The 17,377-nt window shown below is 44.1% G+C and overlaps 1 protein-coding gene across 1 annotated transcript; it reads left to right on the top strand.

Moving 5' to 3' along the window:
- Positions 1 to 1,852: 1,852 nt before the first annotated feature.
- On the top strand, positions 1,853 to 17,377 carry LOC108666663 (phospholipid scramblase 2-like). Its single transcript, XM_018153582.1, has 6 exons — positions 1,853 to 1,942; positions 6,822 to 6,938; positions 12,881 to 13,098; positions 14,712 to 14,876; positions 15,404 to 15,565; positions 15,927 to 17,377. Exons 1-6 carry the CDS (start codon positions 1,906 to 1,908, stop codon positions 15,954 to 15,956), a joined length of 729 nt encoding a protein of 242 aa, XP_018009071.1. The 5' UTR covers positions 1,853 to 1,905; the 3' UTR covers positions 15,957 to 17,377.

Below are 17,377 nucleotides of genomic sequence, written 5' to 3'. Positions count from 1 at the left end.
GCGTGCATGGAGTATCATGCCTCAAAGCTTGGCTGGAGCATCGTTCTTTAGCATAAAGTTGTTCAGGAAATGGAAATGTTCACTGATCTGTCGGTGACGCCCAAGCACTGAAGCACACGTACAGCGTGGCCTAAAGGGCCTGCAATTTTTTCATTAAAATAGAACTCGCTTGTGACGAGTTGGGGACACTCAACTCAACCGGGTGGACATTATTAACCCCAAAAACCGAACAATCAATCCTAACAAGCCGGAACAATCAACCTAAACATGGCGGAAACCTCAAATCCAAATATGTTTATGTTATGTTAAACCCAGGAGCATATGTTTAGTCTTAAAATGCCTCGTATCCTACGGAACAACTGAAATCTAGAAGCGATTTTAAATCTGCCGTCCGTTGTAAAGATTTGATCAAAAGGCCAGTCTAGTCAAGAAAAGTCCAATAATCGGCGACAGGCCTATCCAGGCCTATTCTTCAATGCCGAAGATACTATACTATACTATACTAAAGACTATGAAAAAGTTCAATCCAACATCTTGCGAGTTGCGAGCATTAAACCGGACGCTGCAACCTTCGCAACACCAAGGCTGTATGTAACCCAGACTTAGTTTTTCGCCGCGGCTGAAACACGTTAACAAATGCTGCACCGTAGGTGTTTTAATTGAACGAATATTATTGACAATATCCGCTCTCATTTGCATCGGTTCGGCGGCAGCTTTCCTGCTGTGGGCGCGCGGGCGCAGGATAGTCGGATTAATTAAACGCTGTTGTGTTATTGGAACCTAAAGTCTGGTAACAATAGTAGTTTTCACTAAACTAAGGGTTAACCCTTTGTCTACGGATACATTAGCCGTCGGCAATGCTATACGTAACTGAAGGCCTGGTAATGTGTCGCCGCCATTACGCAAAGAGCTAAAATGCCCGTACAAAACATAGCCTTAGGGCGGAATTAGTTTTCATGTGCTCTTGAAGCAACAGGCTGGCACCACTGAGTCTTGCCTAGATCTGGCGGAGCGAAATATTTTGACTTACGAAACATTTCGACATTAGTTGCAATTGCTGAGTCAAAGTTAGTTACTTCGATATAAATTTCCCTATTACTTTTCAGTAAATGAGTCAATCGCGTAAGTTTCGTGACATGGCAATTTGAGCCATCTCCCAGGTACAGTCATGGAAGCGCGTCAGTTTCGTGATGGATCCCAGGAAATTTTGATGCATGTAGCCGTCTAGTCTCGCACTCATATTGGGAGTACGCTGAGCATCGCTCAACCACAATGTTTCGTCTGCAGCAGACGCGGGGCTGCAACCGAAGCCTTGTGGCGGCAACGCTTGCATGTTTGATGTTTTTTTTCTTTTTGCTATTGTGGCCTGAGCAACAAATGCTGAGTGGTGCCCATCGTTATGGTATGTGCGGTTACACTGTGTAGACACTCTGTCAAATGCGGGAGACTTGGTTCAAATAGCTATATACTTTTTGCCTTTTCAAGGGTCATTCTGACCCAGTTTGGCTCGGTAAAAGGACAAATCAGCACTACATCCGTCCTTGGTTCAAGCTCCGGGTAAAAAAGTGTCTTGGATATATACTTAGTGTCTTGCATATAAAGTAAAAGTATATATACTTGTACGTGGCTAAATATTATGTTCGAAGCACACAAAATAATTATCATTGTTGGTTCTGACTGGTGCATGATGCGCCAATGTTCCACTTACAGCTTTTATTAGAGTCAACATTCTAAGGATGATGTCCCTGCGTTGTTATCGTTGCTGGATGTTGGAAAGTACGTTCCACTGACGCTGACCTTCCTTAATGAGTACTTCATGAGTATGTATTGATCTACAGTGTATTTCTTTACAGAGAAAATAAGTATTTAATTTTATTCAGCAAAAGTGAATTCCTGCCTACAAGCATGGATTACCAAGTCCAGACCCAACAGCCCGTGCCTGGTAAGTTTACAGTAATCGAGCTTTTCATTTCTACGTTCAAATCAATTCCCCTAATTTTAAATGAAAATAGTCAAGAAACTCGATATATTTTCATGGCATACGATCCGCAGGCCTAAGTATGAAGCTGGCTACTGAAGCTGGCTGCCAGCATCACGTGTTGCCAGCATCACATGTTGCCAGCATCTCGTGTTGCCAGCATCACGTGTTGCCAGCATCACGTGTTGCCAGCATCACGTGTTGCCAGCATCACGTGTTGCCAGCATCACGTGTTGCCAGCATCACGTGTTGCCAGCATCTCGTGTTGCCAGCATCTCGTGTTGCCAGCATCACGTGTTGCCAGCATCACGTGTTGCCAGCATCACGTGTTGCCAGCATCACGTGTTGCCAGCATCTCGTGTTGCCAGCATCATGTGTGACCAGCACCACGTGTTGCCAGCATCTCGTGTGACCAGCATCTCGTGTTGCCAGCATCTATAGTTACAGACACTGGCGTTAATGTTGCCACAATTAACAATTATTCTATGCATTGAAGTTGTGGGGAAGTATATCATATCCCGGCATTTGTTCACGGGAAACAATCATTGATCAGTTTTTGTCGAGTAACGACGCGGGTGGTTGCAAGGCTCTGTAAACATCGCTTTTGCCAGCGCTCAGTTATTAAGCGCCACCTGAGGATTGGGATACGTGACTAAGGTCGTGAATGATAAGTAAGATACCTACATCTCTCTAGATAACATATTTTGATAAATGGAGTGGTAATACAAGAGTTACGGGAACTAACTATAGTAAGGAACTATAGTTAAAAACGACCTTTTCTGGGTTGACAGGATGAATTTCGTTGTGGATTCCGAGGTTGTGAAGTTTCTGTTGATGAGTCTGACTAGTGACTTTCTTGAAAGCTTCCGTAGACTACCTGGCATGCCGGCGCACTACAAATGCGTCGAGGGTGGAAAACGAACGACCAACTCTTGCTTCACTCTCGGCGACTGAACCGGTTAAAATCTTCAGAGTCAGATTATCCTCTTAGAGGATAATTCCTTGATGAGGAGTTTGTTTTGCCATGATTTATAGAAAGCTGAAGTATGTAGACACCTTTTGTACAGTTTAAATCTCAGGAATTTGGGAAAAACACCATATACCTTGCATTTCACCAGAAAATCAATGTCCAACACTGTCTAATGTCTTTGCTGACTTACGGAGGAGATCATAGTATTTTCTATAACACAGTGGCAGCCATCTTCACCGTATTTTGAACGTATATAAGTAATAATATCACTCGTTTACTTGAATCGCAAATTCACTAAAAACTTAATAGCAAAGAAAACTCCACAAAAATTCATAGTATCTTTAAAGAAAACGTTTCGAAGTCCAGCTCCATCGTCAGTTCGAAAATTCTAGAACACAAATAAATCAGTGATTAGTACAAGTCAAGAATACAACGAAAATCCTAAGCTGCAAAACCTACCTATTTACAATTTCAAGCGGGTAAGAGCTAAAAGCTAAATTCAAACTAGGCCTCTGTTTAAAAATATACAAATATATCTACGTAAGTTTTTGTAGAACCAGCTGGTAACTTAATGTCGCGCCCACCTCATTCGGCTGTGCGGGTTCACGCCGAGCAGTGCGATGTTCCAGTTTCTGACAGTGACTTCAAAGTTTTAGCTTCCAGTTCCGGTGTTTCTGATTTGCGCATTTTAAAATCATTGTATATTTTTAAACAGAGGCCTAGTTTGAATTTAGCTTTTAGCTCTTACCCGCTTGAAATTGTAAATAGGTAGGTTTTGCAGCTTAGGATTTTCGTTGTATTCATGACTTGTACTAATCACTGATTTATGTGAATTTTCGAACTGACGATGGAGCTGGACTCCGAAACGTTTTCTTTAAAGATACTATGAATTTTTGTGGAGTTTTCTTTGCTATTAAGTTTTTAGTAAACACATGTTGATTTGTATGCACAAATTACTATCGGACACTTCTGTTAATGAATAAATATTGCACAATTTGGTAGTGAGGCGGCAACGTATGCCTACGCCACAGCCTTTACTCGAAGAAATGTTGCTATTTTTGCCCTTGTGTGGGTCATCTTGATCCGGGTTTCGTCCTGCAAAAGGGCGTATCAGTGATACGACCGCTCGCTGCTTGTGCTGTCGGTAAGAAAGTGTCGCTATTTGGACTAATAAACTGATAAATTTTTCTGAGTGTGTGAGCGCTCGCTGCTCATGCGTGTCCACGATAGAAATAAATAAAGAAGAATCTCTCGTAAATTTAATTGCGTGGTTTTGTTTACCATGTTGATGCGTGACCACTTCGCACCCACTGACCTTGAGGGTATAAATAACCTCTGTTGGAGGTTGTGGTAGGTCAGGTGGGGGCCGGAGGTTTGTGGGGTGAGGGTGTTCGATGAGCTAGGTATATCTACCTAAGTTCTAACCCAACTTTTTTCTTTTTTACACGTCACTATAGGCATGTTTCTTCGGAATCAAATATGGTCAAAATATATATGCATGCTGAAAACACTGCTCCTGTCGCCTCCACTATTACCCTCAAGCAGTAGCCTTGGCTGAAATAACTATGTAAACTAAAACGTTACGCCCATCCGTTATTGCATGCGCAGCATTATATTTCATTTGTGCCACTATTTGTGAGCTGACACGCAGGAGATTATTATTTCCATTGAGCCTGTCGCGTTCTGAGAACTGAACACATGTAAGCAGCAGTTCAATTGACCCGGGCTTGCAGCACCACAGTGCAGTGGTGGTGATGTTGTGGTACCACAGTGCAGGGATGGTGATGTTGTGGTACCACAGTGCAGTGGTGGTGATGTTGTGGTACCACAGTGCAGGGATGGTGATGCTGTGATACCACAGTGCAGTGGTGGTGATGTTGTGATACCACAGTGCAGTGATGGTGATGTTGTGGCACCACAGTGCAGGGATGGTGATGCTGTGGTACCACAGTGCAGTGATGGTGATGCTGTGGTACCACAGTGCAGGGATGGTGATGTTGTGGTACCACAGTGCAGGGATGGTGATGTTGTGGTACCACAGTGCAGTGGTGGTGATGTTGTGGTACCACAGTGCAGGGATGGTGATGCTGTGGTACCACATTGCAGTGGTGGTGATGTTGTGGTACCACAGTGCAGGGATGGTGATGCTGTGATACCACAGTGCAGTGGTGGTGATGTTGTGATACCACAGTGCAGTGATGGTGATGTTGTGGCACCACAGTGCAGGGATGGTGATGCTGTGGTACCACAGTGCAGTGATGGTGATGCTGTGGTACCACAGTGCAGGGATGGTGATGTTGTGGTACCACAGTGCAGGGATGGTGATGTTGTGGTATCACAGTGCAGTGATAGTGATGTTGTGTTTCCACAGTGCTGTGATGGTGATGTTGTACTACAGTGCAGTGATGGTGATTGGGAAGATGTGAGACGAAATAATGTGAGTAAGTGAAAATGAGTTATGAAATGAGAAGAATCCGAATGTATAAATTCAGGATTAGATTGTAATTGTATGTAGTTTTTACACTAAAATTTGAAGCTGGGAACAACGAATTAAGTTAGTCTAGCTTTACACACTTGGAATTATGTTTCTTTGCATGCGAGAAGTTTTCTTCAGGTATTGTGCGTGAAATATTCTGTTTAGTTCTGTATGTATACGATTTTTTTTACCTAAGTTCAAACGAATCTTTTTAGAATAAATGTTGTGTTTTTAATGCCGGCATGTAGGAGATCTACGCACGCTGCTCGAGTTAAGAAAGTGCAGCAATGTTAAGTAATATCGAAGCTGTGAAATTCAGTCGCTATGGCCACCTCAAGCTGCCTGAAGGCTGGATTTGGCAAGCAAAAAAAAGCCACTGGTGCGTTGTTCAATTAATGCAGCAGCGGGCAGAGAAAGAGCGATGTTAACAAACATTATAAATCGTCAATGTTTGTTGATGAACATTCGTTAAAAAGCAATACAGGATCTTGAATAAACCGTTAATTCTTTAGAGCACTCAATGCTGTTGAGAAATGCGTAATGGATTAATCGCATGAAAGACTGCGGTAACGACGCATTTTAAACGCACTATCACGACATATGCATCCGATATATCTGCAATCACACGGTATTTGCCTAAGAACTTCCGGCAATTAATAACACGGCAATTGCAAACGATATTTCCACAGTCACACAACATTGGTATACGATCTTCTTAAAATCACACAGCTCTTGCATACTGTATTCCCACAATCACACAGCTTTTGCATATGATGCGAGAATGTCACTCTTTGCTCTCTCTACATAGTTCTTCTGTTGCCTGTGTTAGTGTGGTGTCGTTGATATGCTCTGCAGCAGATGCAAGTATGGTGAGAACTTCATCATATTATGAGTTGTGGTGCACCTGGCCTCGTTTGTCCGGATATTCGGGAACGTTAAATAATAGATAATGAATAATTTTTACTGGTGAATATTTTGAAAATTTTCAATGCAGAGCACAACTTTGTATAGCTAAACTGATACAACTCTAGCCTGTGTCTTAACAAAGGATGAGCTGGCAGCCTTATCGTACACGTGCATTAAATAAAGATGGTGCAATATAGATCAGTTCAATGTTGATTAGAGCAATGTCGTCCAAAAACCCACTTTGCAGGTATGTGATGACCTGCCAGCAAGTAAGAGGCATTTAAGCAAGGGTTTTTAACCGGTTCGTTTACCTTACGTAGAACTTTGTTACTCGATAAATATGAATAGATCTTATCGCTGTCCAGATGACCGTTGTGAGTACACGATGTGCTACTTTATAACGTAAATTATTATCTGAAAATTATTATTAATAACATTCATATATTATATAATTGCTTATACTAATTCTAATTATTTATCACTCTGCGCAGGCGGGATGAACTCTGTGCAGGTGCCGCTGGTGCCGATGCCGAGCTACAGCCCCGCGCTGGCCTACCTCTCGACCGTCGACCAGCTCGTCGTCAAACAGAAGAAGGAGCTTGTGGAGAGTGAGTGGTGAAATGGGGCCTAATGCATGGTGAAATGGGGTGTAATGTACGGTGAAATGGGGTGTAATGTGTGGTGAAATGGGGTCTAATGTGTGGTGAAATGGGGTGTAATGTGTGGTGAAATGGGGCCTAATGTGTGGTGAAATGGGGCCTAATGTGGTGTGAAATAGGGCCTAATGTATGGTGTAATGGGGCTTAATATGTGGTGAAGTGGGGCTTAATATGTGGTGAAATGGGGCTTAATATGTGGTGAGACTTAGTTTAATGTGGTGAAATGAGGCCTAATGATTAGGGAAATGGGGCTTGATATGTGGTGAAACTTTGTTTAATGTGGTGAAATGAGGCCTAATGTGTGGTGAAATGAGGCCTACTGTGTGGTGGAATGGTGCGGTATTTGTGGTGATACACCTAGTGCCAACGGAGTGACGAAATGGGGCCAAGGTAAATTCCTGCGTTTGGTAATCATTCCATTCCAGACAACAGGGTTTTCCCGGTTAGCAATACAAACCGGGACAATTTCTAGCACTCCGTGGAAATTCCTGGACCACGCCGAGACGAGACGTCCCGGTTAAAATGGGAATTTCAAATTTTGTGGAATTTTCATCTTTTATAATGAAACCTAGCGATATATAGCGAGACATAACGAGACATACCTACTAGTTAATCCTTAATATTAATCAGAATAGTAAATTGTTTCTGACAATATCTGATCGATCAACATTTTGTCTGTTTACAACGTTTCAGGTTTATTAATATGTAAAATGACATCGCTATTTACCATCCAGCAATTTTACAATTAAATTAAGCCTCATCTTCATATCTTCTGTGCAGATGTTCGCAGTTCGTCTAATACCACATCAGAGTCTGTATAGACCGGTATTATATTTATCCAGCCATTGAGATAACCAGCGTAGGCACGAGGACGGTGACTACGCATGCCCGGCGTGCTGCTGCATTGAACTTGTAAATATCGCCTAAAACTCAAAGTTTAAGACGACCATTGGCCTGGTTAATACCTGGCCATCATGGGTCTCGCCGGTTCTCAGCGTTCTTTACTCAAAATATTTTCAGTTACCACTTCTGATTTTTGGCATCTTGAGAATGCCTTTCCACACTCTTCTAAGCAGATGACCAATCGACACTACGTCAACGATTCGCGGAGATGCCATTAAAGTGATTAAACGTTCTGAACTCGTATGTTTCCCGTCATGCGGTATTAAAGGCTAAACAGTAGCGTTATTCACTAAATATTCAGCCATACATCGCCCAATCTGCCCATTAATTTAACTGCCAAATTAGTTTGGCAGTCAAATGTCACCGAGTATGCCCATGACTGGCAACTGCCCATTGGCAATCAAGGGCTAACTTAGTATTCCTTAACCGCGCGTTCGGAATGTTTCGTTTTGTTTTCGTATCTTAATAATATCTTGTGTTGCCTTTAATATTGAATGCATGTCTCGTCTCGTTACTTAAATTTTGGAGGACCAAGTTCATCCAATGTTCTGCTCCGGCGGTGGCTGCAGACAGACTTGTGCTGCCGAGCTCTGTTTACAACATAGAATAGAATAGAAGTGTCGGCACTGAAGAAAGAGGCGCATGGCCTGTTGCCGATTCTTAAATTTTTCGTGACTTGATTCACAAGGGTTTCGGCCGTTGGAACCCGATCTTTCCATAACTGACGATTGATTGAGATAGCTGCCGGACTTTTTGCCTGGTCCGTAATTTGCTAGGCATTTTAAGACTGAACATATGCTCCTGCATAGCTTCGTCTAGTCTGTTCTTGAATGCGTTCATACTCGGAGCGTCAACGATGCTATCAGGGAGGCTGTTACATATACTCAACATTACAACAGTGCAAACATCTGATACGCTCGTGTTTGAAACTGCGTAAATCTTCATAAGCTAATTCTTTTGACTTAGATTATTACGCTTTGAGGATCCAATGACGTTGAAGACCGTGCTAATTAATCTGACTGTGGCGACCGGTGCTACTGTACCGATACCAATTGTCATCTTGGTTAATTCGTCCATCTTGGCCTGATCGGCTCCCGTACTCAAAACAACGACGCGAATCATTACAAGCAATTTCTTATGGACATAGTGGACTATACAATTGATGATTTCCTGACGTCGAATTTTGTGCCTTTAAATTTGACTGTGGCGGTGGCGACCGTTACTGTCCCGATACCGATCGCCATCTTGCTGTGTCGCGCTATTTTTTCGTCGAATTGAGAGATGTTTTCACCAGACTAGTGACTAGCCATCGGCTAGTCAGCTGAACGACCTTTTGACCACCTTCGACCTGGTTTTTCACGTGACCTTGCTAACGCACGACATGGGCGGACTGCTGGACATTGTCATCACGCGTGCTAACCTTCAAAGTCTGCCAGTCAACATCATCGAGATCGCAATATCCGACCATCGACAACTTCGGTGGACGGTGCCTTGTTTGCGCCCGGCGCCAGCGTATACAAGACCCGTTACCTGTCGTCCGTGGCGCGATCTTGACGGCGAAGTCTTTCGCGAAAAGCTGCAGCCGTCCCAACTATGTCGGCCTGACTCATGGTTGGCACTATCAGTCAACAACCTCATGCAGCTCTAAAACACCGAGATAACCTGTGCACTCGATGACTTCATTCCTGCAAGCACAGTTCGGGTACCCCAGCGAGAAGCCGACCCATGGTTCGATAGCCAGTCGATAGTCTCGAAGCGGGGGATTCGACTGCTCTAGCGGGCTGTCTACCGTGCGAACAGAGGCGGAAATGCTGCTGCCGCTGCTGTGGCCTCCACCTGGCGAGATGCGCGGCGCAATTATGTCGACCTTCTTCATTCTAAAAGAGAGTCATTTTGGCGCCAGAAAGTAGACGCGCAACGCAGCGATCCCCGAGCGCTTTGGCGTTCGCTGGATAAACTCATGGGAAGAAGTCATACAGAGGCTTCGGGTGACGTACGCGTGGAGGAATTCCGTGCGGTTTTCGAAGACAAAATATCTGCTATGCGAGCAACGTCGGCCGATGCTCCGCCGGCAGCATTTGCCCCGTACCCGTTCGACTGCCTACTCCAAGAATTCACTCGCGTCACAGCTGACGACGTCATCGCTGCAGTGCGAGCGCTGCCCAACAAGCAGTGTGCCAGCGAATAGTGATCCGCTGCCGACGTCGTTAATTAAGGGAAATGTGGCAACCCTAACACCTTTTCTGGTCAAACTTTTCACCGCTGCCTCGCTGACGGTGTTGTTCCGATGAACTTGCAATCAGCTTACATTACGCCTCTATTAAAAAACAGACCTCGACGCTTCCGATCCCAAATCATATTGACCCATCTCCAACCTGTCGATTTTGTCGAAACTCCTGGAACGCGTTATAGCGCAACAGCTGAACAACCATCTTCAGCAGTCCGATCTCATGCCTCTCCTACAGCCTGCATACCGTCATCTCCACTCGACGTAAACCGATGTGCTGAAGATGCTTTCAGACATTCTGCGAGCAGTAGACCGCGGCAACATTGCTGCACTAGCTTTACTCGAGCTGTCGGCCGCGTTTGACACGGTCGACCACGGCACTTTATTGCATCGACTTGACGTATCATTCGGCATGCGCGGCACAGTGCTGCTGCGGTTCGAGTCCTATCTCAGCAATAGATTCCAATGCGCGTTCGACGCGAGAACTCTTCTTCTGCACCATCGTTGGTCACTTGCCGCGTACCACAATGATCAGTTCTCTGCCCGATCCTCTTCCTGTTATATACTGTCGACGTATTGCATATAATCAATTCACATGGTTTGAATCCGGATATGTTTGCCGATGACACCCAAATTTATGGCTACGGTGCACCGGCTGACGCCGCAGCGTTGCAGGATCGAATGTCAGTCTGCATCAACGCTGACTCAGACTGGATGCGCTCCAACCGGCTCCAGCTCAATGCATCAAAAACCGACTTTATTTGGTTTGAGACTGCTCGGCGTCAGCATCAGCTTCCGGCCAACCCTGTTCGCGTGGGCAACGAGTTCGTCATGCCTGCGTCCGCCGTTCGCAATCTGAATGGGCATTCTGCTGGACCGGCACTTTCAATGAACCGTCACATTGCCAAGGTCACCACCGCTTGCTTTGGCACTCTGTGACAAATACGTAGCATCAGCTGCTGGGTTTCGAGGCCGGTCCTTGAGTTCCTTGTGGAGGCGCTCGTTTTGACCTGATTGAATTATGATAATGCCACACTTTATGGACTTCCCACCACGGCACTTAATAAACTGCAATCCGTAATGAACGCTGCTGCTCGATTCTTCTGTAATAAGCGAAAATTTGACCATGTGATGCCGATATTGCGCGATCTTCATTGGCTGTGCTTTCAGCAGCGCACCCAGTTCAAGGTTGCTCTTCTGACGTTCCGATGCCTTCACGGTCTGGCGCCTCCTTATCTTACGGAAGGTCAGCGCGTGTCGGATCTGCCTTCTAGAAGACGATTGCGCTCGTCATCAACAGCGTACCTCGTCGTACCATCTACACGTCTACCTACCGTCCGCGACAGAGAGTTCCCGGTCGCCGCCGCTAGAACCTGGAACAGTCTGCCGGCTTCCGTAACTTCGGCTCCTTCGTTGCAGGTGTTTCGTCGAAGCCTAAAGACGGAACTATTTCCTAGAGGCTATGAATCTAGTCACTAGGTTCATAATTATAATTATCATATATTATCATAATAATATCATAAATAATAATTATAATATATTCACATAATAGAATTTAAGCACTAGATTCTAGTGCTTAGTCATTTTTTCCGTTCCCATCCTTTCGAGTGTCTATTTATTTTTCGCTTGCAATTATTCTTATGTGTGACGTGCCCTCGAAGTTCGTTTGAATCAGACGCCACTACAAATGCTTCGTAAAATAATGATAATGTTCAAGCACTGTTTCCGGAAGGGAACGCCATCTCTCAAGAAAATAATTCCGATCCATACAGCTGGAATTGTTAAGAATTGGCATCTCATGTGGCTGCCCCTATCACTGGACCTGAATATTATCGTAGTGCACTAGTACTGAATATTATAGGCAGTAGTGCACCTTAGTATTTCAGTGATGTAGTACATTGAATAATATTTAGTTGACTTGCACTGTTAAGCAATAAGCATATCACTGAAACTCACAGTAATTGATTTAAGCGTCTTTTGTAAAAACTCAGCATTTATTGTGAAACCAGTAAACGGAGTTGGATTATTAAATTTTTTGTTTTGTGCACTCTGCCTATTTAGTTGAGCAAATTTGGACCATGAGACCAGCAAAAAAAATTTTTTTTTTGGTTGGGGTCTCTGAGCACGAGGTTACGTTTTACGCTGCTTGTAAATAATATGATATTCGGTATCACGTTTTACGGTGCATATGACCATCAATATAAATTTACGGTTGCGTATTCTTGTTCTAAAATCATGTAAGTTGATGGTAATGTTATGATCCTGGATTCTACTTCTATTGAAGATTATATTGTCTCAAAAATTATAACAATTTTCGCATCAATATAACACAATTTTGTGCAATATTTTATGATCGACAATATGTTATTGATCGACGCTTGTCATGTTTAACTGTAAATCCACTATACTTGAAAGCCATGCGTTTGCCATTTGAACAGTTAATCTACTGAAAATGAGACTTTTCATGTCACCGCCTGAACTTTAGAGTGGTCGAGTTGTTTAAGTTCAGAGCACCAGAATTGAAGCTGTGAGTTGTTGGTTCGATACCTGCTGCCAACTGTGAAAAGTTTTGGTCGAAATCAACAAGGCGGCAGAGAGGTTAACACGCAAGAGCAGTGGATGTTGGAGCAGTGAGTGGCGGGTCCACGACCCGCATTCAGCTGTAAAAATTCTGCAATGTTCAGAAGCGGTGACAGAACTAACGGCTTAATCTTCTACGGTAACACCGCTTTTATATTATTAAATTCGCTCGTTTGTGCAGTCGTGCTGGACTACGAGTCTGCAAACAAATATGAGGTGAAGAACAGCCAGGGACAGACTATCTTCATGGCGCTCGAGGATTCGGACTTCTGCTCCCGCAACCTGTGCGGTAACATGCGGCCTTTCGCCCTCAAGATCATGGACTGCAACCAAATCGAAGTGATGAAACTAGTCCGCCCTCTCGCATGCTCGGGCTGCTGCTTCCCCTGCTGTCTCCAGGTAACAATGTTACAATAATGGCTATACGGCTTGAGCCCTGCTTTTGATTAGAATGAAGTTATTATGGGATATATACCTCTTACTTTTTTAACGTTGATCGATCGAAGTGATTTCTCTTTCAGTTTTACGTTACGTTATGGTTCCGGATTTCTATTATTTATCGTTTGTCAGGTTGGTTGCCGAGTAGCTTGCCTTAGCGGCGCGTAGTAGGTTCTAGACTGGCCGTAACGAAGTAAACAAGGAGGGCAAAAAGCCACAGGAGAAAATTAAATACTTCCTATATTATAGACAAAACTATACTATTGCAGAGCTGGGTCACTTTTGCATCAGGCATCTATTTCACGGGATAAGAAATCATCTAGAGCCTATGTACATGAATCTATCATCGTTCTGATCAAATATGGATTTACATCACGTACAAAAAGTCGATCATGACTAAGAAATTTCGCCCCACCGAGTTAGCAAACATGGGGCAATCGACGCGGAAACAGTGGCAAAAAACGCGGTAATAGCGATTCAATCTCAAATCAGTAACTGCTATGCCTCCAATAAATTCCAATGAGTACATCACCGGCTCTGTGAGTGAGACGTGGGTTGAACGACTTCTTCGTGACATGCTCCGCCGTATTTCGTGACGTAATGGGACCTTGTATATATAATTGGCGTCTCTTCGATGATGTTCTTAATTAATGCGGCTGGGCGGCGCCGGCTCTCGGCCTTCAGTGGAGTCAAATGCAGGAACTAGAGATCCGACAAAACGGCTGGAGATTCGAGATCTGACAAACTGGAGGTTCGAAACGATGCTGGAACGTGGATTGTCGAGTAGAGCTCTCGCCGTTCGTTGATCAACGCAAGTCGTCTAGCAGAACGTAGTTTATTCCAATTCGTTCATGTTGTAGCTTCCGGGCAGTTAATTCAGCTTAGTGTCGTCTCCAATCTTCGCGGTTGTCTTTTGAACCCGGTAGATAAACGTGACGTGGCCGTTGAATAGTGAAGCTGCTGTACAACCGTACTCTTCGCCTAAGCCCTAAACAGTCTCCACCTCACAAATACGCCGGGCGCCTATTGACTGGCTAGCTCACGAGACACACGCTCGATACTCGACTCCGGACTCGACTGCTCTCGTGGTTCTCCACTCTCCTTTTATATCCCGCTGGAACTCAGTCACGCCCTAAATTCAAATCTCCCTCAGATCATGCTCTCTCTTTGTATTTGTAATATTCGTGAATTACTATTCCTATCACATCCTATCATTTTATCCAGGTGATAATTACGGCTGTACTCTCGCTGTTCCCAGGTGACAATGGTCTAGCGGGTGCAAATGCCGCAGCGAAATATTTGCTTACTAAACAATTTTCTGCTTTAGATCAGCCAGCGATGTACAGGAGAAGTTTCTCACGATTTAGTTGATATTTCTTATCCATTCCTTAGTGTTTAACTTCGGGGAAGTACATGGTCTTAATAAAGACTGAATTGTGTTGTTCCATTTGATGACAGAAACATTATTACTCAGGTATTCAGATAAATGATTAAAGCATGTCACTAAGGTATTCAGATGAGTGACTGGATCATTATTACTCGTGTATTTATATGAATTAAGCTGATTATTGCAGACGATGGAGGTCGAGTGCCCCCCTGGCACGGTCGTGGGCAGGATCGAAGAGCCCTGGACCTGCCTAACTCCAAAGTTTGACATCAAGAACGAGGCTGGAGAGACGGTTCTTTCAATTGAGGGACCAATGTGCCTGTGCAACTGTTGCAGCGACATCGACTTCGATGTGAGCCTCGAACTTAGTTATGACGCTCTACATTTAAAGGGAAATGCCGGTTTCGTCATAACTAATTGTTTGTTTTGAACAGAAGTATCATTGGTGGGGCCGATGGTTAGACTTTGTCAAATGCGACATCTTCTATGCATAATGAAAAGAAAAAAAATTAAGCAAAAAGAGCCTAATTTCACCACGTTTGACTCCAAGACGACTGGACTCTTGTAGCACAAGGTATTTTCTATAAATTCCCGATTGACATAATTCTCGATTTCTTGAGGCAACCAATGAAAAAAACATTCATTGATCAACTTTTGGGAAGCTTGAAGGTTTGAGTGAAATAAAGGAATTGATGTAAATCAGTTTTGTATCCTTGACGACTGGCTAATTATTATATCAAGATCTTTTGCAGTCAGATCAAGCAGAAGAGTTTAACTTGTTTTGAACACAGGAATTGCGAAGTGAGTCGGGTAGATCCTGTATAGCAATTCAAGTTTCAACACTAGACTTTAGCCAATAATGCCGACACATTGTTGCAGATCCTATCAGTGGACGGCGAGACGAAGGTGGGCAAGATATCGAAGCAGTGGTCCGGTCTGATGAAGGAAATGTTCACCGACGCCGACCATTTCGGCATCAACTTCCCGCTCGACTTGGACGTCAAGGTCAAGGCCACGCTACTCGGTGCCCTCTTCCTCATCGTGAGTCGCGTTTGGGGTGGTTTTTTATTTAAGTATTTTCAACCTACCGGTTTCTCCCTATCAGGTGTCCTACCCTGCCAGTTAGGAGACCTACCCTCCCAGTTAGTTGACCTACCCTCCCAGTCAGGTGACCTACCCTCCCAGTCAGGTGACCTACCCTCCCAGCCAGTTGACCTACCCTCCCAGTCAGTTGACTTACCCTCCCAGTCAGTTGACCTACCCTCCCAGTCAGTTGACCTACCCTCCCAGTCAGTTGACCTGCCCTCCCAGTCAGGTGACCTACCCTCCCAGTCAGTTGACCTACCCTCCCAGTCAGTTGACCTACCTTCCCAGCCAGTTGACTTACCCTCTTTTCGTGCAGGATTTCCTGTTCTTCGAGCAGAGCAAATAAGTCCGTCGCTCTCCGCAGCCGTCTCGCTCAAGTCGTCCGTCAGAGCAAACTTCTTTTCTTCCACAAAAATCAACTGACTGCTCTGTCCAAGTTCGACGTTTGTGTTCCACAAATAATGTTGTCCGATGTATTCTCCGAGACAATGTATCCTCCGAGACAATGTGTGCTCGGTGTGAGTAGCCCAAAGCATCAGTGTTCATCGCGGTCACACGCTCGATGAATGTGAAAGACTGCCTCGTGTATACGCAGCGTGAATGAGGAGCGTTAGTGAACATGTCTTGGTGTATAAGGAATAATGTTTTTATTGTTCTGAATATTGCCGCCGAAAATCCAATCGCAAGTGTATTTTTGTATCTCATGCGAATATGTCGTGCGTGTGTGTGTGTTTTATATAGATTCATTAGTTCGTATTCATCATACATTATAGCTGAGGTCATGAGTGCTGGCAACAAAGTTTCCCGTTCATATGTCAGCACTCGTGGTTTTATTTTTCGTCCTGTTCTTAGTGCTTGTCCTGTTTTTAGTGCTTGTCCTATTCTTCGTGCTTATAATTGTGCTTGGCCGATTCATTTCACTTTATTTTACCAGCCTTTAGATTAGATTATCACGGATGAATTTTAATTAGATTTCATTTCCGCTAATGTCCTGGCAGTGTTGCAATATTGACTACCGTACGAAATATTATGCCAAAAGTCTAATGTCTTTACAAATGAATATTTGTAAAGACATTACAAATGACGTCGTAAGTATCAAGGGTTACTAGCATCAAATTATGGTAATAGTGGATGATTCTTTCAATAAATACTCAGGGATTTAAGAACTATAGGCTTTAATTTCAAAGCCGCCCAATGATATACCTAGTTGAATTGATGTCAAAGTTTGAAAATTTTTAACCTGATTAATATTTACAAGCGATTCGACGAATTCTCGCGTCGTGCGGTCCAACATAAAGAACAGTTCAGTTATCGAGTTCATTGTGAAGTGCAGCTCGCATCGCCGCTTCGTCAAATGCGTGTACTGCTTTATCAGTCGTTACTGCTATCTGTGGTGCGCATGCGACCTAAAATTCTATTTACATATTTTTAATTTCCGAGTACCTGCTAGCTAGAGAGCGTAGGAGGTTCCTGTATTTGGACGGATTGTTGCTAGGTGAGAACCGCAGGATTCCGTGGCGTTTACCTGTATGGTCGTTGAAATATCGTGATTCAAGATGAGTAGTCGCAGGTCTTGCAGTCTGATGTCCCGTTGCGCTATGAGCTCCCTGGTGTCAGGGTCGTTGAAGGGAGTGAAGTTCTTGCGGAAGCCGGCGGGGATGTGGTGCTTCCCGCCAACCAAGAGAACCCTCCCTCTACCTTGCTTCTCTCTGTCAGTGTTATTGGTGCCTACCTAATTCACGCAAAATTTTCTTAACATAACTAATT

This window comes from Hyalella azteca, unplaced genomic scaffold, assembly GCF_000764305.2.
Source record: "Hyalella azteca isolate HAZT.00-mixed unplaced genomic scaffold, Hazt_2.0.2 contig14575, whole genome shotgun sequence".
NCBI lineage: Eukaryota > Metazoa > Arthropoda > Malacostraca > Amphipoda > Hyalellidae > Hyalella > Hyalella azteca.
The sequence above is the reverse complement of the archived record's forward strand: the minus strand, read 5'-3'. Positions and strand labels throughout refer to the sequence as shown.

What these genes read in the sequence shown, in the direction of transcription:
- LOC108666663 (XM_018153582.1), top strand. Translation starts at nt 1,906, where the DNA reads ATGGATTACCAAGTCCAGACCCAACAGCCCGTGCCTG. An exon ending in GACCCAACAGCCCGTGCCTG is followed by an intron (nt 1,943 to 6,821) that starts GTAAGTTTACAG and finishes CACTCTGCGCAG; the next exon opens with GCGGGATGAACTCTGTGCAG. An exon ending in GCAGCGACATCGACTTCGAT is followed by an intron (nt 14,877 to 15,403) that starts GTGAGCCTCGAA and finishes ACATTGTTGCAG; the next exon opens with ATCCTATCAGTGGACGGCGA.